The sequence below is a fragment of the Myripristis murdjan genome, chromosome 21 (genome assembly GCF_902150065.1).
Source record: "Myripristis murdjan chromosome 21, fMyrMur1.1, whole genome shotgun sequence".
Taxonomy (NCBI): Eukaryota; Metazoa; Chordata; class Actinopteri; order Holocentriformes; family Holocentridae; genus Myripristis; species Myripristis murdjan.
Genome location: NC_044000.1, coordinates 32,716,299 through 32,738,798, shown reverse-complemented (window position 1 = coordinate 32,738,798; position 22,500 = coordinate 32,716,299). Strand labels below are relative to the sequence as shown.

Here is a 22,500-nt window from a genome sequence, read left to right as displayed (position 1 = left end):
ACGCCACAGAATTCCTTGTGAGTCGAGCATGCGCAGTCGTGACTGAATATTCCGGTTCGGGGAGTTTTCCGACTAAGGTGGTTACATGCCCCAATATTCCGGTTGGAACAGGAATATTCCAGGGGGCTTATTCGGAATTCTCTCCAACCGGAATATGACCTTAATCGGGTTCGGTGCGTGTTTACATGACACGTGTGCAACCGGAATATTGCGAATATTCCGGTTAATACAGGAATAAGGTGTGCATGTAAACGTGCTGAGAGAGACAAAACGAATGCCGCACAAATGAGAAGGAGCAGTTGCAGATTTGTGTTTTGGCTCACGGCGGCCTCTCCTCCCCCCTCCGTCAGACGTGCTTCCTGTCCCGGGACCTGATCTCTCATCGGGTCAGAGGAATCTGCGTCGCCGAGCCAAAACTCCCAGGATTCCCCAAAACTCCCCGTTTCTCTCGCCAAACTTTCTTAATTAAGAGTTTCACCGAGCAAATATTATCTTTGCCTGGCAGAGCATGAAATCAGTGTGTGTGTGTGTGTGTGTGTGTGTGTGTGTGTGTGTGTGTGTGTGCGCGCCTCACCTTTTTGGTGCCCTCCCCCTCCACCTCGGGGGTGGTGGGCGCCGGGGCCCAGAGCATGCTGGGAGCGATGCAGACGGACAGGTTGAAGGCGTTCATCTGGTTGTCGTGGGCGTTGCCTTGGATACGGTGCAGCACGGCAACCACGTGACGCAGCAGCAGCAGGTTCTCACCGGGCAGGAGGTGGAGCAACCTGGAGGGGTGTGTGTGTGTGTGTGTGTGTGTGTGTGTGTGTGTGTGGGAGGGGGCGGGGGAAGGAAGGAGGGAAGGAAGGAAGGAAAGAAGGAAGGAAGGAAGGATGGATGGATGGAAGGAGGGATGGAAGGGAAAGGGAGAAAAAGTCGAATTAATGTGAAGAAACTACAACTGAGAGAGGATGCATGAGTTGTGTGTCTGAGAGACGGTGTGTGTGTGTGTGTGTGTGTGTGTGTGTGTGTGTACCTCTGCACGGCGTGCGTCCTCCCCTCCCCTCCCCCTCCCTCCATCACAGCCATCCACTGCTCGTACAGCTCCACACACAGCAGGCTGCCGGGGATGTTCCTCAGAAAGTCCTGACCAACACACATATTGACAACATCAATAAAAATGTTAAAAAAAAACAAAAAAAAATGACAAAACAAACCAAACAAAGCAGTAAATACATATTTTAAAAAAAAGAATAAAAGGTGATGTTGAGTTAAAAAAAAAAAGAACAGAAGCAAAAAACATAAGAAAACAAGCAGAAAGAGACACACAGCGAAAACTCAAAATCTTAACAAGATTATTTGTCTTATTTCTAGTCAAAATATCTCATTACACTTAAAATAAGACATGATCACCTCAGAAGTAAATTGTTTTTAGACAATTGTCTCTTGTTTCAAGTGAAAATTTGCTTGTTTAATTGGCAAAATTTGCCAGTGGAAAAAGTGAAAATTCACTTGAAATAAGTGAAAATTAGCTAGAAACAAGAAACAAATTTTGCCAATGAAAGAAGCAAATTTTCACTTGAAACAAGAGACAATTGTGTAAAAACAAGTTACTTCTGAGGTGATCATGTCTTATTTTAAGTGTAATGAGATATTTTGACTAGAAATAAGACATTTTTGACTTGAAATAAGACAAATAATCTTGGTAGGATTTGGAGTTCTTGCAGTGCTGACACCAGCCGAGCGCTCTGCAGACACTTCAGGTTGGATGATCTGCAGTCGACTCTGTCTGCTTTTAAACAGCCGACACAAGGAAGATCTGTGTGTGTGTGTGTGTGTGTGTGTGTGTGTGTGTGTGTGTGTGTTACCTTGAGCACGGCGGCGATGACAAACACAGACTGGTGTGTGATCTCGGGGTCGTCCGTCCCGACGTCCAGCCGGTCCCTCAGCTCCCTGCAGGCTTTGGCCCCCGCCGAGCGCCTGAACACACCGCGGGTGTACGGGCCCTCCTGGTACAGGAACACCAGCATGTCCTGAGGGGGGGGTTACCAACAGGAAGACCTTATATGGTGTTTTCAGAGGCGCGTCGTGTTAATGACAGCGGTTTGTAGGTTTTCAGTGTCACAGAGTCAGTCCTGCTCATGTTTGTGTTCCAAAGGAAACTAAAGATACAGACAGGGGGAGGAGACACATCTCACAGTGGGTCCAGCTCTGCACGGAGTCTCTGCTCTGGACTGGGTTCTTACCAGGTTTCCAGTCTAACTCGTACTGGCCAAGAGCGCCAGCAGACTCTGTGTCGGCCTCCAGCGGGTTTCAGACTGAGGCTGTTCTTCGGCTGGAAATAGTTCTCCACCAAACCCCTAACCCCTAACGTTAACCCTAACCCCACCCCGAGGGATGTGGACTGAGTTGTTGTTGAGTTTTTCACATGTAAATTTCTGATGGTTTGAGCTCCACCAAAACAAAGCAACACCCGTTAAGGCCCTCTGGATCTGAGGGGAGGAGGCAGACTGGAAACCAGGCCAAGTCCCACAGAAACTATCAGGACGGACAGACTGCAACACAGGGCTGAGCGGGACAAGATTCTCTGTATTTTGGGTGAACTGTTCCTTTAATTTCAGCTTCAGTTTCTGATTACTTCAAATAAATACCAATTATTTAAGACATCTGTTGCTTTTCTACCAGTGAGGAGGCTTTCTGTGGAGCTGTGGCCGACACTGAGCCAGCTGCTGGGTTTCTCCTCAGGACCAGAGCACCACTGACTCTGCTGCATCTGCACACACACACACACACACACACACACACACACACACACACACACACACACACACCCCTCTGCCCCCCTGCAGACAGGGTCCTGACCCCTGTCTGGCCCGCCGGCCTCCACTTGGCTCACCATGACAGGTTTGGGCAGGCCGTGGTCCGGGGAGCAGACGGAGCCCAGGGGTCGTCCGAACAGGCGTCCCTGGGCGGGGCAGAGTGAGGACGGGGACAGGGGCAGGCCGTCCAGCTGGCTGCTGGAGCCCTTCCAGAAGGTCCAGTTGATCAGAGAGCGCTTCCTCTTGAAGGTCTTCTGCTGGCCGGGCTCTGCGGGGGGAGAGTGGGGGGGCAGGAGAGGAGGAGAAGTTATGGTGTGTTTGCAGGTTAAAGTAAGTGGAGTTTCTGCGTCAAACACAAACATCTCCCAACACTGAGCAAAGCCACCACCTCCACAACCCGCTCTGCTGCTCGTTTGTCTCCCAGGTTTGAGTTTAGCTTCACCTGGACGTCCTGGATGTTCAGCTGAGAGCTCTGCACACCAAACAGCTCCTGTGGCCGATTTAACCTCCTAAGACCCGAGCTCTTTTTTGATATTCATGTGATTCTATTTTGGCTTATTGGACCCTGATAAGTATAAAAACTATGCATCGTCTTTTCACATGGTGTAGTTTTAGAGAAAAATGATGTCCAGATATGTGGACACTGCTTCTCAATTTCCTTAAAACACAATAAAGTCGCCGTTGTGTAATAGACTGCAAAAATCTTTATTTCCTGAACATTGCAGTTTTTGTCCTGACTGCTTCGTCTTGCATTAATAACACATACAAACATATTTTTGAATGTGTTTTGAATATCACAGTGCAAAAAAACAAAATGAAGTAACAACATTTTTGCCCCCTTTGGACAGTCACAGCTACAGTAAGGCATTATGTGCTTGTAACAAAATATAAAACAAGTGTGGTAGGAAGTGTAAGGGTCCACATACGGCCCCAGGTAAGCAGAATTAACTACTACGGTAATATAACCCAAAATGTGATGGTCCCAACCCAAAACGCTAGGTCCTAAGAGGTTAAAGAACGTGCTGCTGGGTCACGGGGTCGCACAGCTAATTAAAATCCTGCATGGGAGCTGTTTGCTGTGCGGATCTCTCTGTTCTACTTCTGTTGCTTTCCAGCAGCCGTCCGACTGGGCTGTGGGAAGTGTGTGTCGTTTTCTCTGTTTTCCCATTCAGCCGTCCCACCCACTCAACTCTCATGTATTTATGAAGCATATTTCAAACAGAACAACAAGCTGACCAAAGTGCTGCACAGTCAAAAATTGCAAAAACCATAAAACAACACGATAAAAACACACAGTCAAGAGACAACAACTGCCACATTGAGGTCAAAGCCGACAAATAAAACTGTATATGAAGACGGGATTTAAAAACAGGGGTAGGAGGAGGATCTACCTCACGTGCACCGGCGTCCCAGATCTAAACATTTCAGACGCCGATCACTGACAAAATGTGTTCAAATGTTTTTTTTGTTTGTTTTTTGTTTTTTTTTTCAGTAAAATGCTTCAGACAGAGAACGTGTGGGACTGGGAGTGCTGTTTAATTTGCAATGTGTGTGTGTGTGTGTGTGTGTGTGTGTGTGTGTCTTGCCATTGACTCCGTGCAGGACTGGGTGTCTCTTGTTCTGTATGAATCTGTGTGTTTACTCAAAGGTGCCAAGTCCCAGTGTGTATGTGTGTGTGTGTGTATGTGTGTGTGTGTGTTAGCCAGTGTCCCTGTGTGCTTGCTGGCTGTGACATAACCGATCCGTGTGTTTATGTGGTTGTGAAACTTGTGCGTTGAACCAGAACAAGAGGAAGAGGAAAACGAGAAGCGAGACTCCGGGCGCCGGCGATGCCTTCAGGGGCCGCGTGTCAATCACAAACACCGAGTCTCTGGTCCTACAGGTACATTTTCTGGAGTGCAACGCGACGACGCGGCCGCATGATTTACTCCAGAGAGAGAAAACGTCTTCACTGAACTTCAGAAAAAACAAACTTGAGCGCGTCGTTTCCCCAAGAAAAATGAGCGAAACAAGTTTTATTCCGACAGTAACAGAAACATCACCTCACGCTTTGAGCCTTCATCACTGCAGCTTTGATAAACACTTCATGATGAAATAACCATCAAATGATTGTGCAAAAGTTTCTTCACGTTAAAATGATGAGATTTTTCTTCTGTTGTTTTTATTTCTATTTTGTTTTCTATATTCCTTTTAGAATGTTTATATTGCTTTTTATTATCTGTTTATACTGTTTATAATGTAAATTATGCTTAATATTTTGCTATCCACTTTGCTGCTGTAATGCGTGAAATTTCCCCACCGTGGGACTAATAAAGGAATATCTTATCTTATCTTATCTTATCTTATTTGTGTTATTATGAGGCAGTAATATGTGTCATGTTGTGTTCTCGGGTGGGCCTCTGCTTCCAAACTGCAGATTCTTTGACTGGGTGGGGGAACCAAACCTCCCAAAAGGCCTCTCAACATATGTGGCATAGCTCACATAGCTGCCCGGGGCTTTGCCCGATTAAAACCCGTTACTTAACACTCGGCCGTGGCGCTCTGCCCAATTACGTTCTGGCACCAAGGAACATAATTGCCGTCCTGCTCTGGCTCTTCTCAGCGGGCCCCGGCGTCGTAAAAAAATCATAACCGGGCAGTAAATCAGGCGTTGCGTCATTAGACCTCGCTGGAGAGGAGAGCGTTTGGAGAGAGACGGAGCGAGGAGCTGAAGGCGAGGAGGCGTGTGGGCCGGGTGGGCGCTGTCTGTCATCCTGCTATAAACCTGTTAGCCGCTTACAAAACACACGCAAAATATTTCTCCTCACGGCCAAGGATAATAAGAAAAAAAATGCTGGCCCATAGTGATGCTATCACAGCAGACAGGACACCTTAAATCAATCAGCATTACACACTAACGCCTTGGAGCTGTTTACCTACACACACACACACACACACACACACACACACACACACACACTTGTAGCAATGAACAAGTCATGCATCATCTGACTTTAGTGTCTCATTTTGATCCAAACTGGTCCTGTTCAGGCTGCACGCTGAAAAAATAAAGGTGCAAACCGGAGCTGAACGTGGTCCCTTGGAGCGAGAACCTTCAGTGGTTCCAAAAAAAAAACCCTTCAGATCCTGGTTCTAAATGGGTCAAAGGTGAATATTAGAGCCATACCAACCAGTTCTTTGAGGAACTGTCGATGGTTCTTCAGAGAGGAGAAGAGAAAAGGTAAATTTAGGATTGCATTTGATCCTCAATTCTTAAAGACAGACTAAAGGTGCCAAACGGAACCAGAAAGAGTTCTTCCTAGTGGTGCTGTAGAAGATCCAGAGCCCAAAGGTGATTCAAAGACCCATAAAACGTTAACTGAGGTGAAACGGCGCTTCAGGCTCTTCATTCTAGCAGAGATCCTGAGGTTTCCAAACATCCCAGACATGAGCTGCTGGATTCCAGGGAAGTGTGTCTGACATGATGCAGGAGACATGGAGATCTTTTCTATTCGATGTGATTCTGCAGCCGGAAAACGGGACGAGGTTTTCCTGCGTCGGCGGGGAGGCTGAGGTTGTGCTAATAGGCGGTCGCTCCGTGTCAGGCGCCCATTTATAATTCTAATCCCTGAAAATTGTACCGTTCAAACCACAGGGAGAAATATCAGGGCGCTGAGGTATTAATACAGAACAGAACGTCCCTCGCCACGGTTTCACTTTGTTCTTAATACTTACGGCCGTATTTAGACACTCTCCGGCTTTAGAAGGTGCCTCGGCGGCCGAGGAGAGTGGAACGAGACAACAAGAGCGGTGGGAAAGGAGAGGGGAGAGGACAAGAGGTTAAAACATGAATGCAGCAACCAAATAAAGGAAAAAAAATGCAGTAAAGACAAAGAGAAAATAAACCCCAGAAGGGCCGGGACGAGTGTGAGAAGAGGAAGATGGAAACTGAAAAGAGATGACACAGCGAGTGAGTAAGAAAGCGGGTCAGCGGAGGTGAAGGAAAGGGAAACAAAGCCGTGTATCAAATCAAAAAAAAAAAAAAAAAACGATGCGAGATATCGAAACAAAGAGAAGAATGAGACGGACGGAAAAATGACGAGGAGCTGAGGAGAAAGGGGGAAAAACAAGAGCGGGAAGGAGGGATAGAGATGGAGATGGAGAAGGTGGAGGGATGAGGGGATGGAGGAGGGAGAGAGTGTGTTTTCCAGTCGAGGCTCCAGCGTGCCAACCACAAGCTTCGCCTCGGATTCCTCAGCCTCCATCATAACAGCCTCTTACATAATCAGAGCACAGCAGCCAGGCCCTTCACACCCAGCCCCGGAGCTAACGAGTGTGTGTGTGTGTGAGTGTGTGTGTGTGTGTGTGCATATTCAGTGGTATCCCCATTCATGCCTTTATTCATGATCGATCTTGTATTAGACCTCAGATAATTCACGCTTGAAAGTTAACCCCTTAAATTTCACCTTAAGTGGCTTTGAAGCATAAAAAAAATCCATATATCCAAATATTGGAAGCCAGACAGGCTGTCTTACCGATAAGAGCCTGTGTTGGAGCCACCTTGCTGGGCTTGAGGATGAACTGGCACTGGGTGTCCGGAGGGAGGCACTGGTCCAGCAGCAGCACCCCGGGACAGTCTGTGGGACTGGCCGGTTCCCTCCCTGCTCCTCCTCCTCCTCCTCCTCCTCCTCCTCCGCCGCTCCCCCCGTCCCGGATGTGGCTCATCTTGATGCTGAAGGGAAACTCGTGCCCTGGACGAGAGGATCAGGGTCAAAAGGTTAGAGGTCACGGCTCTGGCATGCGTCTGTCTGTCTGGGTGTGTGACACAGAGACAGCGCAGGAATCTGATAAAAAAAAAAAAAAAAAAAAAATGTAGGGAGGAGGAGAGGAGTGGACATGTACCGCCGGGGATGAGTCAATGGCCTGCAGCCGGGACGTTTGGATTTCAGTGTGAGCTGCAGAGCCGGGATTAAAGGCATGTGGTAGCAGCGTGTCATGAAACGGCTGTAAAAAGTTGGTTGAGTGAAAGAAAATTGCCAACTGTTGTGGAAAATGCTCCCAGATGTGGAGATTTTGGTGCGCCACTAATGCTTGTACAGAAGTGACCCCCCACTGTGGACCTACCCCGCATCCGCACTGCAAACTTTTTGTCCCGAAGCAGTGAAACGGGATTTTTTTTTTTTTTTTTTAACGTTTATATATATCCAGGGAAGTTTTTTCAGCATTATCCTGCCACACACTCTCACAGTTTCACACATTTACACCTCGGATGTCCCAGCACGACCACCGCTGGGTAGCTGCGCTGGAGCTTAAGTGCCTTGCCTAAGGGCGCGGCTGTTGATGGAGAACACAGCGTTTCTCGTGCTTTTATTTTTTTTTGACCACATTTTCCCTGTTCCCTTATCGAGAGCAGCACTGCACCCTTTACTTTGGCTACTACTAGGAGCTCTCCCCTCACAGGTGTGTGGATCCAAAAAGCCTCTCCATATTCGAAATGCACAGTAGATCCACAGACTGCTGAAATAAACCCAACACAGCAAACTTAAAGCAGTAAAGAAGCAGTAAAGCTGCAGCACAGTGAATATTAGACAAAACCTTTGGCCTTATTTTGCCTCAGGATGTGTTTTTATTTCAGCAGCGTGTGGATCGATGGTGCATTTCATATACACTCCTGATCAAAATCTTAAGACCAGTTGAGAAATTGCAAGAATTTACATTTTGTACTGTTGGATCTGAATCCACATTTTTGCCAAGATTTGGGCTTTTAAAGGCAGCGGTCTTAAACTTTTGATCAGCTGATGAACAGCCTATTTCAGTTTAATGGTTGTTTGCAATAAATTGCTTATTCAATTTTTTTTTTGTCTCACTCCCATTTCTTCTTTTGCATTTTGGGTCCTCTGCAAGGCTTTAATAATAATGTCTGTGACAGGTGGACTCACCTATGAGAGGATACGGAGGGTCGTCCTTACTGGAGCTCACCCACAACTGGTGGTCTTTAACACAGCCCTGCAGAGAGAGAGAGAGAGAGAGAGAGGGAGAGAGAGAGAGAGAGAGAGAGAGAGGAGGTGATGCAGAGTCATGTAAAGTGCATGTAAAGTAATTAAGCAATCTATTATTGCAACTAGACCACAGTTTCATTTTTACTTTTATGCGTAAATGATTCTGCAAACAAAAGCAGTTACTGTGCACCAGCTGTGAAACTGTGACACACATACAGGAAAGTTGGTCTGATTCTGGGAAATATTGGTCATCCAAATGCCTCGGCCAATTAAAATGTGAGATTGAAACTGACAGGACGGTAATGCTGCGCGCACACACACACACACATCACACACACACACACACACACACACACATCACACAAAGCCTGGAAACACTTTACTGGTACAGTCCGGCGCTGACGCTGAGCTAACTCTGAGGTGACAAAAAGCAGATGTTCAACAAAAGCGTTCTGCATCTCTGCAGACTCTGGAACAATAACATGAGCTCATTTCTAAGCCTATGGTTTTCAATGTGGGGTCCAGGGACCTCCAGGGGTCCTTTAGGGGCGAGATAAATAAGGAATAATTTAATTCCACAATATTTTAAATCACTAGAAATTCTTGTCATACCAAAAATGTTTGAGTGATTCTCTCTTGTATCTATAACCTCTGACGCTATGCAGCAGCACTTTGTATAATATGCACTAGCACTTTTTAAGGGCATTGTGCAATATAGATGGACAATATATGTATTCTGTCTGTGCAGCAGCACTTTTTTGCACTAGCACTTTGTAATAATCACTTTCTCTTTTTTGCACACTGGCTCTGATGGTATGTGCATGTTGTGTATGTCTTGTTTGATTCTGTGTACCCGTTTTGTGTATGACTTGTTTATCTTCTTTTTCTTCCCTTATTCTATATTGTTTTTTTTTTTTTTGTTTTTTTTACTGTGAACATCAACCTGCCAAGGGACTACGGATGGAAATTAGCCTATGGCTGCAATCTGACATATTTACATTTAATGTTCATTAATATGTACTGTCCCTTTTAATTAAATAAAAAAATAAAAAATAAAATAATAAAAACTTGACACAAAATATAATTTTTTACATCAGGATCCTTTGGGCTAAATCACTTCTAATGGCGCTCTGAGGCTTAATGGCAGTCAGCCTAACTGCAGCCCTGAAAGGCAGCACGATGAGGTTATAAGCACTGGGCCATACGAAGACGTTGGGAGCTCCTGTTCATGCTCACCGATATGCCAAACTGCAGCAGAGCCATGCGGATGACGTCGGTGGTGCTGTCAGTGTTGCTGACCGCCAGCGTCTTGGCCTGGTGGGAGGAAACATTTGGGAAAGGTTATGGAAATAAATATGCAAGTAATATAAATGTTGTGCTTGGTGGTGACATCATGAATGAACCTATAAGGGACTGAAAAGTGACTCAGTCAGCGGGTGCACACACACTGTGAGGCTGCACGGAGACACTTACGTATGCACAATTCCCAACATCCTTTGCAAATATCTTCAGAGGAATGGTCTTGGGGTCGTCCTTGTCTTTCTCCTCGTTGATCCGACTGAACGAAGGAGAAACAGGAAGGAAAAAAGGAGGTCAGCATCAAAATAAAAGCAGGTTTAGTTATATATAGGACATAATAAGGCAAGTGGGTCATCCTGATATATAAGAAGAATTGGTGCCTTTATTTGATAAATCAAGCATGAGGGGGCTGTAATTGTTCCTAAGCCAACTAACTGATTTAAGAACAGCTCTAAGGAAAGATTTCCATTCATTCACCATGTGATCATTCCTTTTTCTTCTTCACATAAAAAGATGTTTCCTTTAAATCAGTTAAATTACTTTTAAAGGTGCACTCTGTAAATCTACCAGTGGTCACCTGAAGTGGGGAGCCGTTGGACTGAACTGACCAAAAAGTGGAGCAGGATCATAATGAGATATGATAATGATTATGTACTTATGAAATGTTTCCTCGATTAATTAACGGTTAGCGATTTTGCATAGGGCACCTTTAAGTTAAAATCTGTCTCTTTCCATAAAGGAAATTTGATTTGCAAGAGAGGGAAAATGATATGTTTAGTGTCTTTTATTCATCCTGAGTTGCCTAGAAAGTCCAAACAATAAAGTTTCTAATTGCAGACCTCACAGAGAATAATGAAATTAAAATCTTTTTGTGAGGAAAAAACATTTTTTTGTCAGACATCCAAGAAAATGTGGGATGAGTAAATGAACACAAAACACAAAGACAACAGCTGATGCAACCGGTCCATTACCTTTTGATGAGCGTCAGCCATTTGTCCTTGTGCTCCACCGAGCTGAAGAGAGGCAAACACAGCGATTAAACGTAATAAGAGGAAATCATGTCAATAACCATTTATTTTTCCTGTTATGTAACACTCCCCGAACAAAAATGCAGACTTCCCCGCGAGCCATGGCTGAATTCCTGGTTTTAGGAGATGTACAAGGCGTGTGTGAGTACAAATCTGTGTGTGTGCCCACATACAGGTGCGACTGTACATATGAATCGGCGTATGTGCATTGCCTACTTATGCGTGCATGTGTTTGTGTGTATGTGTGTGTGTGCATGTGTCAGTGGTTTTCTCCTCCAATCTCTCTGGGGTCGGGCGAGGGGCTTTTACGACTGGAAATACCTCTTTCACTGCGGTTCAGCTTTAGGATTTATGGCAGTTGTGGTTATGTGTTCAGTTTTAGTTCCAGTCGATAATCTACATGTATGTGTCGGAACATAGCGTACTCGTTTGGAAACACACTCAGAGTGACTTGCAGAGGCGTTGTGGAACGGGCTTTTCTGCCACGGGTACGCCTTACTGTCATGCACCGAGGATACCCTGGTATGCCTCCATGTAAGCAAAAAATATATACTGTGTGTGTGTAGCGTGTGTGTGTGCGCACAGCCAGCAATTTGAAGAGGAACAAAATCGGGATGGTATCTATTTATCATGGCAAGCTTAAAGTATTAAGGATGATGTACAGAAATAACAATTTGGAGTTGATGACCACAGAGGTTATGAAACTGTAACACACTGACAACCATTGGTGTGTGTGTGTGTGTGTGTGTGTGTGCTGTTTTTTCAAATGATTAAAGTCGTCTTCAGTCTTAGATGTATATTTTTACAACAGTTTAACCACTGGGTATTCCCCTTTTGAATATGAATAAATTGCTCAAGGATTGGTGAGTGTGTGTGTATTTGTGTGTGTGTGTGTGTGTGTGCGATCACACATGTGGTTGTGTATGTCCAGAGGGTAGTTTGAGGGGAAGTAAAGTTGTTTGAAATCCTTCCGCTTTGTTCAACTGGTTTAAATCATCTTCTGTTGGATTTATATTTTAAGGAAACAACACAGGGAATGTCTGGCAGGTAAACAGTTGAGCTGCTGGGCTTTTCTCCTTTTTGGGTGTGAAGTTGCTCTTGATGTTACATGTGTGTGTGTGTGTGTTTGTGTGTGTGTGTACCTGAAGGTGGCCACACAGTTGCAGGTGGGCCAGCCCATGACAAAGCTCCTCTCTGGGTTGGTGCTTCCCTCACACACCTCCTCCATGCAGCTGGCCGTCCACATCTCACACACTCTGACCTGAGCCTTCAGCTTGAAATGTGTTGGAGACCTGCAGGAAACACGGTGCGTTACGTAACAACAGACCGTACAGCAACGTAAAGGCACTATTCTGCAACTGCTTCAAAAACGTTTATGACTTCCTCGGAAAATTTGCTCACAAACACCTTCAGAGAGGGTTTTTTTGTGGTTCTCTCTCTCCTGCTCGTCTCAGATACAAAATGAAGCCAATCAGCATGTTAGGTTTCCTCCATGTATCACAGATTTGTAGAAATACCATGATGGTTTATGAACTCTGAATGCCCCCTTATCAAGGAATTCCACAGGGAACCCACTTGGATCCCCTGTTGTTTCGATGACTTTATTTATTTATTTATTTATTTATTTATTTATTTATTTTTATTGTACATTTTACTTTTACACAAGCCGTGAGCTTAAAATGTTTTGGAGACCTGCAGGAAACACAGTGATGAACAGTTAAAATTAGCGGTTCTTCATGCTCCTGCTCCTCTCAGACCACCAGGGCTCATGAATCCTAAACAGTCTCTTATCGAGGAGTTCCACAGGGAATCTACTTGGATCCCCTGTGGCTTCAGTCTGAAATCTAATTTCTTACTGTACCTTTTGCTTTTGTCGAATTTCCTTCCACAAACCACCAACATACTCTTCAAGTAACCCTTTACAGGATAGAAATACTGAGTGCCTGGGCTATTTCCAGAGGTAGAGGATGTGCAAACTAATTAAAAGTGTATTTATTCACCAGTACATCTGTGATTACAGAGGGAGAAACTGCAAATGCGCGCATGTGGAATCCATACATGCTCTCCCTGCTATTACATGGATATGCTATTACATACACACATCAAGTGAAGTTCTTTTTCTCTCTCTGGCCATCCAAAACACACACATACAGTACAGACACACATTCCTCTAGCACACCCTGTGTTCAGCCAGAATGTAATAAAGCCAATTACAGCCTGTGCTCTCTCCATCGGATGGGTCAGCTCCGCCCACGGGCACATGACTCCCAGGACCGACCACAGAGGCCCCGCTGTGTCCATACTGACGTGTGTGAGTGTGTGTGTGTGTGTGTGTGTGTGTGTGCGTGTGTTTAAGCACATAAGTACATAAGGCATGTCTGTTTCCGTGTTTGCGTGTTTGCGTGTTTGCGTGTCTGTGTGTCGGTGTTTTGCGTGTATATTTACGTGTATTCGTGTGTTTGTGCACTCTGGCAGTGTAAATATGTCCATATGTGCACATGTGGTGGTTTCTACTTTGCATGCATGTGTGTCTGTCTGTGTGTATGTGTGTGTCTGTGTGTGTGTGTGTGTGGTGCACTGCATCTACACGGAAATGTGTATGCCTGTAACATGTTTGCTTACAGTGTCTTGGAATGTATGATTGCATGTTAGAGTGTGTATTTTCGTGCAAAAGTGTGGGTGGATGTATACAACTATATATGTTACATATGTCTGTGTGTGTGTGTGTGTGTGTGTGTGTGTGTTTGGCACTGCAGTTTGTGCACTGGGTGGAGAAGCTCATGCTGTAGGCCCAGGACAGGCTAGTGTGGCTTTGATCTGAGCCAGGCTTCATATGGATTTAATTGGCTGGGAAATAATTATAGACTGGGAAAAAATAGGGGGAGGAGGGAAGGATGGAGGGAGGGAGGAGGGGTGAAGGAAGGAAGGCAGTGAGGGAAAGAGAGATGGAAGAAGGGATGCGGCTCCATCAGTCGCCTGAAGAATCTCTTTTTTTTCCATTGCTGTTACGGAAAAAACGAAGAGCAGATGTAATTATTCTGTCTTCCCCCTTTTCCTGTTTATGTCCGTCTGTTTCCATTTTGCTTCATCTCTCTCCGCCCCCCCGTCCACACATACACAAATAAACACTCACCCCTTCACTCTCTCATTTCTCACTTTCTTGCCCTCACTCGCTCACACACACAGGGAGACGTACTTGGCCTTGGCGACGAGGAGTGTGTCGGTGAAGAGGAAGAGGTGTCTGTCCTGCGTCTGGAGGCCCGTCTTCAGCTGGGCGTGAGCGTGACCCAGGAACAGCCTGCCGGGACTCCCCGCCAGGAAGGCCTGGACCAGGGGGCACGACTCCGGGCTGACCGGCACCAAGCAGCTCTCCCTGCAGGACAAAAACCAACACAGACGCACTCACAATCCATTTTTTTTGGTCATATTTATTGATTCCTGCAAGACAAATGAGTGGATGATGTCCAAGAGGCAGGCTGCTGAATGGAGGGATAGCAGTTTGAATCCCTGGGCAGCCGCAGGTCGGGAGAGTGGATGGATTGATGCTCTAGACTCCCTCAGCAACAACTGGCAAGCTGCTTTTGAGCAAGGCGCTAACGCCAAGTCCACACTAATCCAGAGAAATCTACACTAAAATGCCGTTTTCATCCACAAAGAACGCCAGTTTTGCGTTGAAGTGTAGCAGCAAAACAGGAAAACTGGCGTATTTTGTGATGTATAATATGTGATTGTGATGTGATTCTGGCTGCGACCAAAACAATAAGCAAGGCAGATCAAGTAGCAGAGGTGTTGTTCTGCACGTCATTGAGCAAACCGAAACATTTTCTGCATTTTGGTGTGGATGGCAAATTTTTTAAATACTTTATTATGATATTGGAGTAGATGGAAAACAATTTGCATTTTCAGATTTCTCCAGGTTGATGAGGACTTGGTCTCAGCCTCCTTCAGAGGAGCTGCTGAAAAGTGGCTGGACTGGGCAGCGTGCAGGAGTGAATGTGCAGAAGTGAATGTGCAGAAGTGAATGTGCAGAAGTGAAAGTGAAACAGGGCATTGCTGCACAAGATCAATCTGTTGACCTTCCCCGTTTTAATGACATTTAAAATAAAGTACATTTACTTTCCACTTGCTGCCTCTACGGGAAGGTCAGAGGTCAGCATCTCTGGAGCTGGTAGAGCTTCAGTGTCACTGCTCAAGGATGTGTGGTTAGGTATATATAGATAAAGATATAGCACCCCGTTCAATGGCTCATTACTGATAACAGCTTTTTTTTTTTTTTTTTTTTTTTAAACTTTCCCATCCATATTTTGAGTGCAGAGGACCTGCACACCTTTTACTTAGGCATAGAAAGGACTCCCAGTCAACATTTTCTAATCTTATGCTCACATGTGACAAGCAGAACAAAAAGTGCCAAACACTGCAAAAGCTGCTGTGCTGTAAAAGTCAAATTGAGGAACCAAAGCTCCTACATGAGACTGGTTTGAAACTACAACCATCAGCATGACAGATTTACCTCTAGATAATCTGCAGCCGTATTCAAAGTGGCAGCCTTTTGGTCTCAAACCCGTTTGAAAATCAGAAACTACTTTTTATGTCTGGCTTCAAATCAGCATAAATAAAGCAAATAAAGTGCTATTAAACCACTTTCAGTTTGAACTAACAGTCCTTTTGTCAGTTTAAGTAATTTTTTGTGGTGTCACTGCTCACACAGCTCTTCCTCTCCTGCAGCCTCGAGGTCTCAACCCAAACCCTAACCTGAACCCTAACCCAAACCCTGACTCCAACCCGAACCCCACAGCCAGCAGTGACGCCCAGTAAAGTGAAGCTGAGATCACAGCCTGAGCCGCTGAATCTCACTGATTAGCTTCAGCCTCTAAGCCTTGGCATACAAGCCGCAATTCATTAGGGTTCCTTCAGTGTTTACTGAGATTTAGCTAGTTTCCTCAGCGAGACACACTTCATGCCCTGACACCTTCCCAGCGCTAATCCAAATTAAAGGTGTTATGTTTGAATGGCACCCAGAGGAGTTACAGTAATCCACTGAAAGCTGGTGCAACAGTTGTGGTTTTGATCCTGGGCGGTCTGTGATGAGGCTAATTAAAAAAAAAAAAATGAAACAATGAAACAATGATATCTTAGAGGTTAGAGAACCAATAGCTGGGAGAGTTTGGGGAGGTTTTGTTGAGGCGTCCATGAGCAAGGCACTTAAACCCCGTCGGCTCTGCGGTCAGAGGTGGAAAGCCGTGGTTTGTGTGTGTAACTGTGAAAGTGAGGTGGTGTGTGTTACCGAGAAACTGCACGCTGTGTGTTCAGCAAACAGCCTCTGGATAAATAAAGCAAAAATAAAAATATATATAAATATATATAAAAAAAAATGAGAATGTGGCCGGGGAAACCTGGGGAACTTGTTGTAGAAAAATGTTGTAAAATCTATTTATTTATTTATTTATTTTTTTTTTAATCTTTCGTGTACCAGCTTGGTGGGGAATTTGCTGGCTGTAGGAACATATTAATACACTTATAAACATATACATTCAGTCTTCATGACACTTGAAACTACACAAAATGCTGTTCGAATACTAAACACAGGAAGTCAGCCTGTCTAGTTCCATTTGAGCCTTTTTTAAGTTGTTAAGTGATATGAAACCAGGATTTTATGGCTGCAAAAAACACCTGTAGCCATAAAACGGCTCGTTATCTGTATCATCACCGCCGGCTGTACAGTGCGCTCATTAATCATTAATCGCTCTCGTCATTCACCACGAAAAAATACCAAACATGTACAGGTCACAGCCTCGCCGAGTCTAGGATTTGCTTGATTTCTGTTTTGTATCAAGATAATATTAAGACTTTGAATTTTTGAAGTTTTTGTGGCTGCTGGTCTGAAGGCATGACTTTGAGCATTTGTCATTCATTTGGACATTTCATCAGCTGATCATGAGAAGAGGCTTTGGGGGAAATATGGAACATATGAAGGTGAATATTGGACTTTTGGAGCCACAATGCAATAATTTGGCCACAAAACACCTGTTTGTGTTTTGACGTGCGGGTGGAGAGACGGTGACCTCATTCTCGGGGGATCATTGGTCTCTGAAAGGCTCTGCGGCTGAATATTGGAGTCATAACGTTCCTGTTTCCCCGGCGGCGGTGGATCTGGGCCACGGGCCGATGGACGGATGGAAACAGAGGGGAGTTTTGGGGGGAAGAGGAAATAGTTTGAGAGCTCCATCCTTTCCTGTTTACACTCCACACTCTGAGATAAAAGCCCCTCCATCTCCGCTTACACACGCATGCACACATTCCCTAACTCGCTCTGTCTTACTCTCTCTCTTTCACACACACACACACACACACACATGCAAACACAACAATTCTCACACACGCATGCACACACACCCACTTATTCTTCCTCTCTCCATCTCACATACACACATTTTCTTTCTCTCAATCCCTCAACCATGCATGCACTCCCTTTCAAACACACACACACCCACACACACACACACACACACACACATAATCATGCTGGTGACCTCTTCACCCGGCCCCATGTCGCCGTCCAAGTCTGTAATGCGCTGGGAAGCCGGAGGAGCCTGGATTGCACTTTTCATACTGCAGCAGCATCCATCCAGTTTCATTACGTAATCGATGGGTTACATAATTAATTAAGTGCGAGCAGGCGACTGACGCTGAGGCGCTTCGGTCTCTGAGCTTTTGGCTCGAGCAAAAAGGAGTCCGAAGGGGGAGCGACTGCACTTAATTAAAGGAGATGAATGTAACCGGTTGAGAGTTGACGCCGGGTGGGGCGACCGAGTCGGGGGATTGAGACACACCGAGACGTCCCGGAACAGAAAAAAAAAAAAAAAAAAAAAAAAACAGGCCTTAAAAATGTTTGGTTGCCGTTGGTTACGAGGTTACACGCCACCACGTTGGGAGAGCGACGGCAAAATCAGTGCCTGCATGACATGACATGCCTGCATGTTTTCCTCCTGGAACAAAGGAAAATGCTGAATTTCTGAGTGTGTGAATATTTGATTTAACAGAGATTCAATTCAATATCTGGCCACTTTTTTTTCCTTTAAAACAATTTTACTTTTTTTTTTTTTTTTTAAATTAGATTTGAGTTTTTAACCACAACTCAAGTCAACAGCTTGATTCAGAACTTTTAGAAAAACTTTTTTTATCGGCTAAATTGACATGAAATCCACCTTAACTTGGAGTGCGGAGGCAGTGGGTGGAACTTTTTTTTGTTTTGTTTTGTTTTGTTTTTTTTTTGAGCTGCAATTCCGCTTGATCGCTCTCTACTAAGCCTGATGAGCTTAGCTGATGATATTGTGGGAGCATTTTCAAAAATCAGTGAGTGTTTGTGTTGAGTGAGCTGGCCAGGCAATGGCCGGAAGTTGTGCACAAAAAAAAAAAAGAAAAGAAAAAATACCATTAAAAATTAGGTGAATATTGTACCACTATTGTTTTTATTCAGAAATGTGTTTAAAAAAAATAATAAAATTAAAAATAATAGAATAAAAATGGACAAAAACAGCCACTGAACTTTGATTCCATTCAAAGCAGCCGCGCTGATTCCACTCTATTTATTATCTATTATTAATTTTTATGCAGGGCTTCACATAATATGCTACAAAATCAGCTTGATCCCCGTTTAAAGCCTAACTTAAATCTCAACACCCCCTCTGCAGCATGGAAATACATTTCCATATTTTTTTTTCTAAAAACTTTGAAATGGACAAGAATCTTTATTTCTCCGTTTCCTTCCCTCGTGTTTCTTTTTCCAAGATGTTTGAGTGGGCGAGTTTTCCAGAAAACATCAAGGTGGAGGAATTAACGGATCTTCCAATATGGCAGAGAGTCCATCCTGATCACTGCAACAGGAGGACACACACACACACACACACACACACACACACACAGACAAACGCATACACACCCTCCTCTGTAAGCTCTGTTGTTGACACACATCTAGGAAATGCTCATGTCAGAGGAGCCACCACAACACACACACACACACACACACACACACACACACACACACAAACATTCCCGTAAAGCCTCTTTCACATCTCGCTGCTCCGAACAAGACAGCATCTTCCGTATTCGCCGCACATCCCGCCCCTCCTCAATGTGTGATTGGCAGGCGGGCCGGCCGTCCATTCAGCCTGATGGATGAGCGGCTGGCGGCTCCTTTGTGCGTCATGTGATGTTGATAAATTGAGCGCCCGGCCCGCCCGCGCGTACATGGACGTTTTTTTTTGTGGAGGCGCGACGGCGTGGTGAGAAGTGTTGACTTACGGGAACGCACAAAGAGAGGCCGCGGGTTATTCAGCGCCCCGTTCACCAGCAGCCGCCGGGGGGCCGGGGCGCGCCGCCGCATACCAACGAGGCGGCGCAAATATCACAGGCCCGATTTAGACGTCAAAAAACAGAGAGCTCGTCTCACCCACCGACCCACTTCCAGAACAATCCACAACCGAAAATTTACCGTTTCCGAAATTTACTACGATAACCGACGTCATTTCGCTCTTTTTGGTAAATTTGGTGTTTTAATAACAAAGAAAATAAAAGTCTTTTTTGTCTGTTTTGACTGTGTGTGCTGGTAGGCTGTGTTCATTCCCCTTTAAGACGGTGCACAGTGTGTGTGTAGTCACATGACTCCACCCATCCAGGCTGAACACGAAGGGAAACAGACGATGAGGAAACAGCTGATGGTTGACATGAAGCAGCGGCTGACAGACGTACAGGAAGTCACGTCAGTCCAAGTTGATGCTGTTGTGCTTGTTCCGAAAAGAAATTCGACGTCCGTCCTTTGGAAATATTTTGGGTTCCACAAAGACGATGTCGAGCAAAAGGACACGAAATGCAAAGTGTGTGTGAAAACTGTCGGAACCACCCAAAGCAACACGTCCAACCTTTCCCACCACCTACAGTACAACCACGCTGCTGAGTTCAAAGATGTGCGGAAAGCTCAAAGCTCAAAGTGAGAAGTGAGAAGCGAGAAGCGAGAAGCGAGCTGCAAGGTTCGAGAAGTGCCACACCCAGACAGCAGCCCATAACGGAGGCGTTTGCAGGGGCGACGTCATACGAGAGAACGTCTAAGAGGTGGACAGAAATAACCAACGCGACAGCCCACCACAGAGCTAAGGATGTGGCTCCCACAGCCACAGTGGAGCGCACGGCGTTTAAACGCCTCATGACAGTAGCCAACAGGAGGTACACCATACCATCACGAAAATATTTTCCGCAAACTGTGCTTCCCAATATGTACAACACTGAGAGGGAGCTTAGATATGTCAAGCATTTTGCAGCCACAGCCGACCTGTGGTCAAGTCGCACTGTGGAGCCCTACATGAGCCTGAGCCTGACGCGTCTCCACCTGCTTGCTTCATTATATCCACATTACTGATGATTATCTAGCACTCATCCCTACAACATCATCACAACATCCACATCGAGGTGTTTGGTCAAAGACATCATGAGATTTCATTTTGTCCATATCGCCCTTTAACTTTTTATTCATCCGTCCTGTGAGATCTCAGGCGTGATGGATTTTGAAAATAAATGTTAATAATGTTTGTCTGATTTGAAATGAAGCTGATTGGCCCAAAAAGGAGGAGTCAGAATAAAGAGGTCAGTTCATCATCGACGACGCGTTTACTGTCCCTGTGCTCCTGTTTGAGGCTCCAGTGTAAAGCTGTACACACACACACACACACACACGCTCCTGTAACAAGACACCCTGAGGACAACAGCTGCACAAACACAATGAACTTTCTCTCTCACTTTCCCGTCTTCATTCTCTCTTTCCCTTTCATTTTTTTTGGTTTGCCCTCCTGTCCTACATCCCGTCATCCCTCTCTCCTCATTGTCTCTCTCTCTCTCCTTGTGCCACTTTCTCTCTCGTTTTGTCTCTCTGTCTGTCTCCTTCGGTTTCGGTTTCGTCTCTCTGCTCCGACACATCCATCCATCCGCTCTGCCAGAGCAGACAGAGCGGAAAACAACAGACGAATCAAAGAGAAAAGAGGGAGAGAGAGAGAGAGAGAGGAAACATTATGTTCCTTACGCTCATAATTACATTGATGCGACAAACCCTCACACACACACACACACACACACACACACACACACACACACAGACGTGTGAGCTCACAGTGAATCCAGACACAGCAGCAACAGATCACATCCAAACTGAAATATTCACTCATTCATGCATCAGGTTGATTCATTAAAGCTCTGAGTGTTTCAGTGAGGACTGAAGAGACTGAACCTTTGAAAAAGCACCTAATTCCTCAGCGAGTCGAGCCAACGCAGGTTTATGTTCCACAAGCTGTCGCAGCAGTTTTTTGAGTTGATGCCGTTTATTTACACAGATTCGGTGCAAAATGTAACCATTTTTGACCATTTGAAAATGAATAAAAATGGTCAAAAAATCTCTTTAAAACACCACATTATGACATCCAGACCCTGAGGAACGCCACGGAAAAATTCCTGCTTTGATTTGAGGTCAAAAACTTTGGAACATTTGGAGATACACTCATCTACGCACATTTATACATCGATGCACACTGGTTTTACTGGTTTTACTGGTTTTTTGCACATTGGTACTTAGATCTTTAGATCTCGAGGGTCATCTTTTATTCCTTATTTTTGATTTACTTATTTTTGATTTTTGATTTACTTAATCTTGTACTCTGTGGATACTGCTGAAAACTGTGAATTTCCTTCGGGATGAATAAAGTATCTACCGTATTTTCCGGACTATAAGTCGCGCTGTGTTGATAATTTCAACATTGGCGGTAACTTTTAAAAACAACGGAGAAGGGCTTAACAAAAACGGCACCGAAAAGAAAATCATATTCTGCAGATTACAAGCTGCACGTAGTAAAATATGCAGCCGAAAACGGTAATCGAGCAGCAGAAAGAAAGCAAAAGTAAGTAGAAAGAAACTCTTAATATGTTATGTTAACATACCAGGCACGTTCTCAGTGGTGTCATGTAACGTAAGCATGCCGTTCAGCCTGTTGGTGCCTCTATTCTATTTTTATTTTAAATTGTTCGTCATTTAAATTTTAAATGACATGTCTGTTCTTGGTGTTGGATTTTATCAAATAAATTTCCCCCAAAAATGCGACTTATACTCCAGTGCGACTTATATATGTTTTTTCCTTCTTTATTATGCATTTTATGGCTGGTGCGACTTGTACTCCGGAGCGACTTATAGTCCGGAAAATACGGTATCTATCTATCTATCTAGAGGTCACTAGAGGTCATTTTATGGAATAAATTAGAAATAGAAATGAAACTATGTAATACGCTTAATAGCTTTAAAAAGCTATTTAAAAATAATATTATTAGTAAATATAAAACAGAATTATGAACACAAGTGTACTTATG

General features: G+C 44.7%; 1 protein-coding gene across 1 annotated transcript in view; it reads right to left on the bottom strand.

Moving 5' to 3' along the window:
* LOC115380311 (rho GTPase-activating protein 20-like) overlaps positions 1-22,500 on the bottom strand; it is a 48,341-nt gene that overhangs the window by 13,609 nt on the left and 12,232 nt on the right. Inside the window, exons 3-13 of the mRNA XM_030081429.1 lie at positions 14,297-14,473; positions 12,243-12,392; positions 11,044-11,085; positions 10,247-10,331; positions 10,010-10,087; positions 8,714-8,780; positions 7,310-7,525; positions 2,873-3,063; positions 1,845-2,009; positions 1,013-1,122; positions 575-764 (exon numbers count right to left, since the gene is read on the bottom strand). Coding sequence (XP_029937289.1) covers positions 575-764; positions 1,013-1,122; positions 1,845-2,009; positions 2,873-3,063; positions 7,310-7,525; positions 8,714-8,780; positions 10,010-10,087; positions 10,247-10,331; positions 11,044-11,085; positions 12,243-12,392; positions 14,297-14,473 — 1,471 coding nt within the window. The remainder of the gene's footprint in view (positions 1-574; positions 765-1,012; positions 1,123-1,844; positions 2,010-2,872; positions 3,064-7,309; positions 7,526-8,713; positions 8,781-10,009; positions 10,088-10,246; positions 10,332-11,043; positions 11,086-12,242; positions 12,393-14,296; positions 14,474-22,500) is intronic.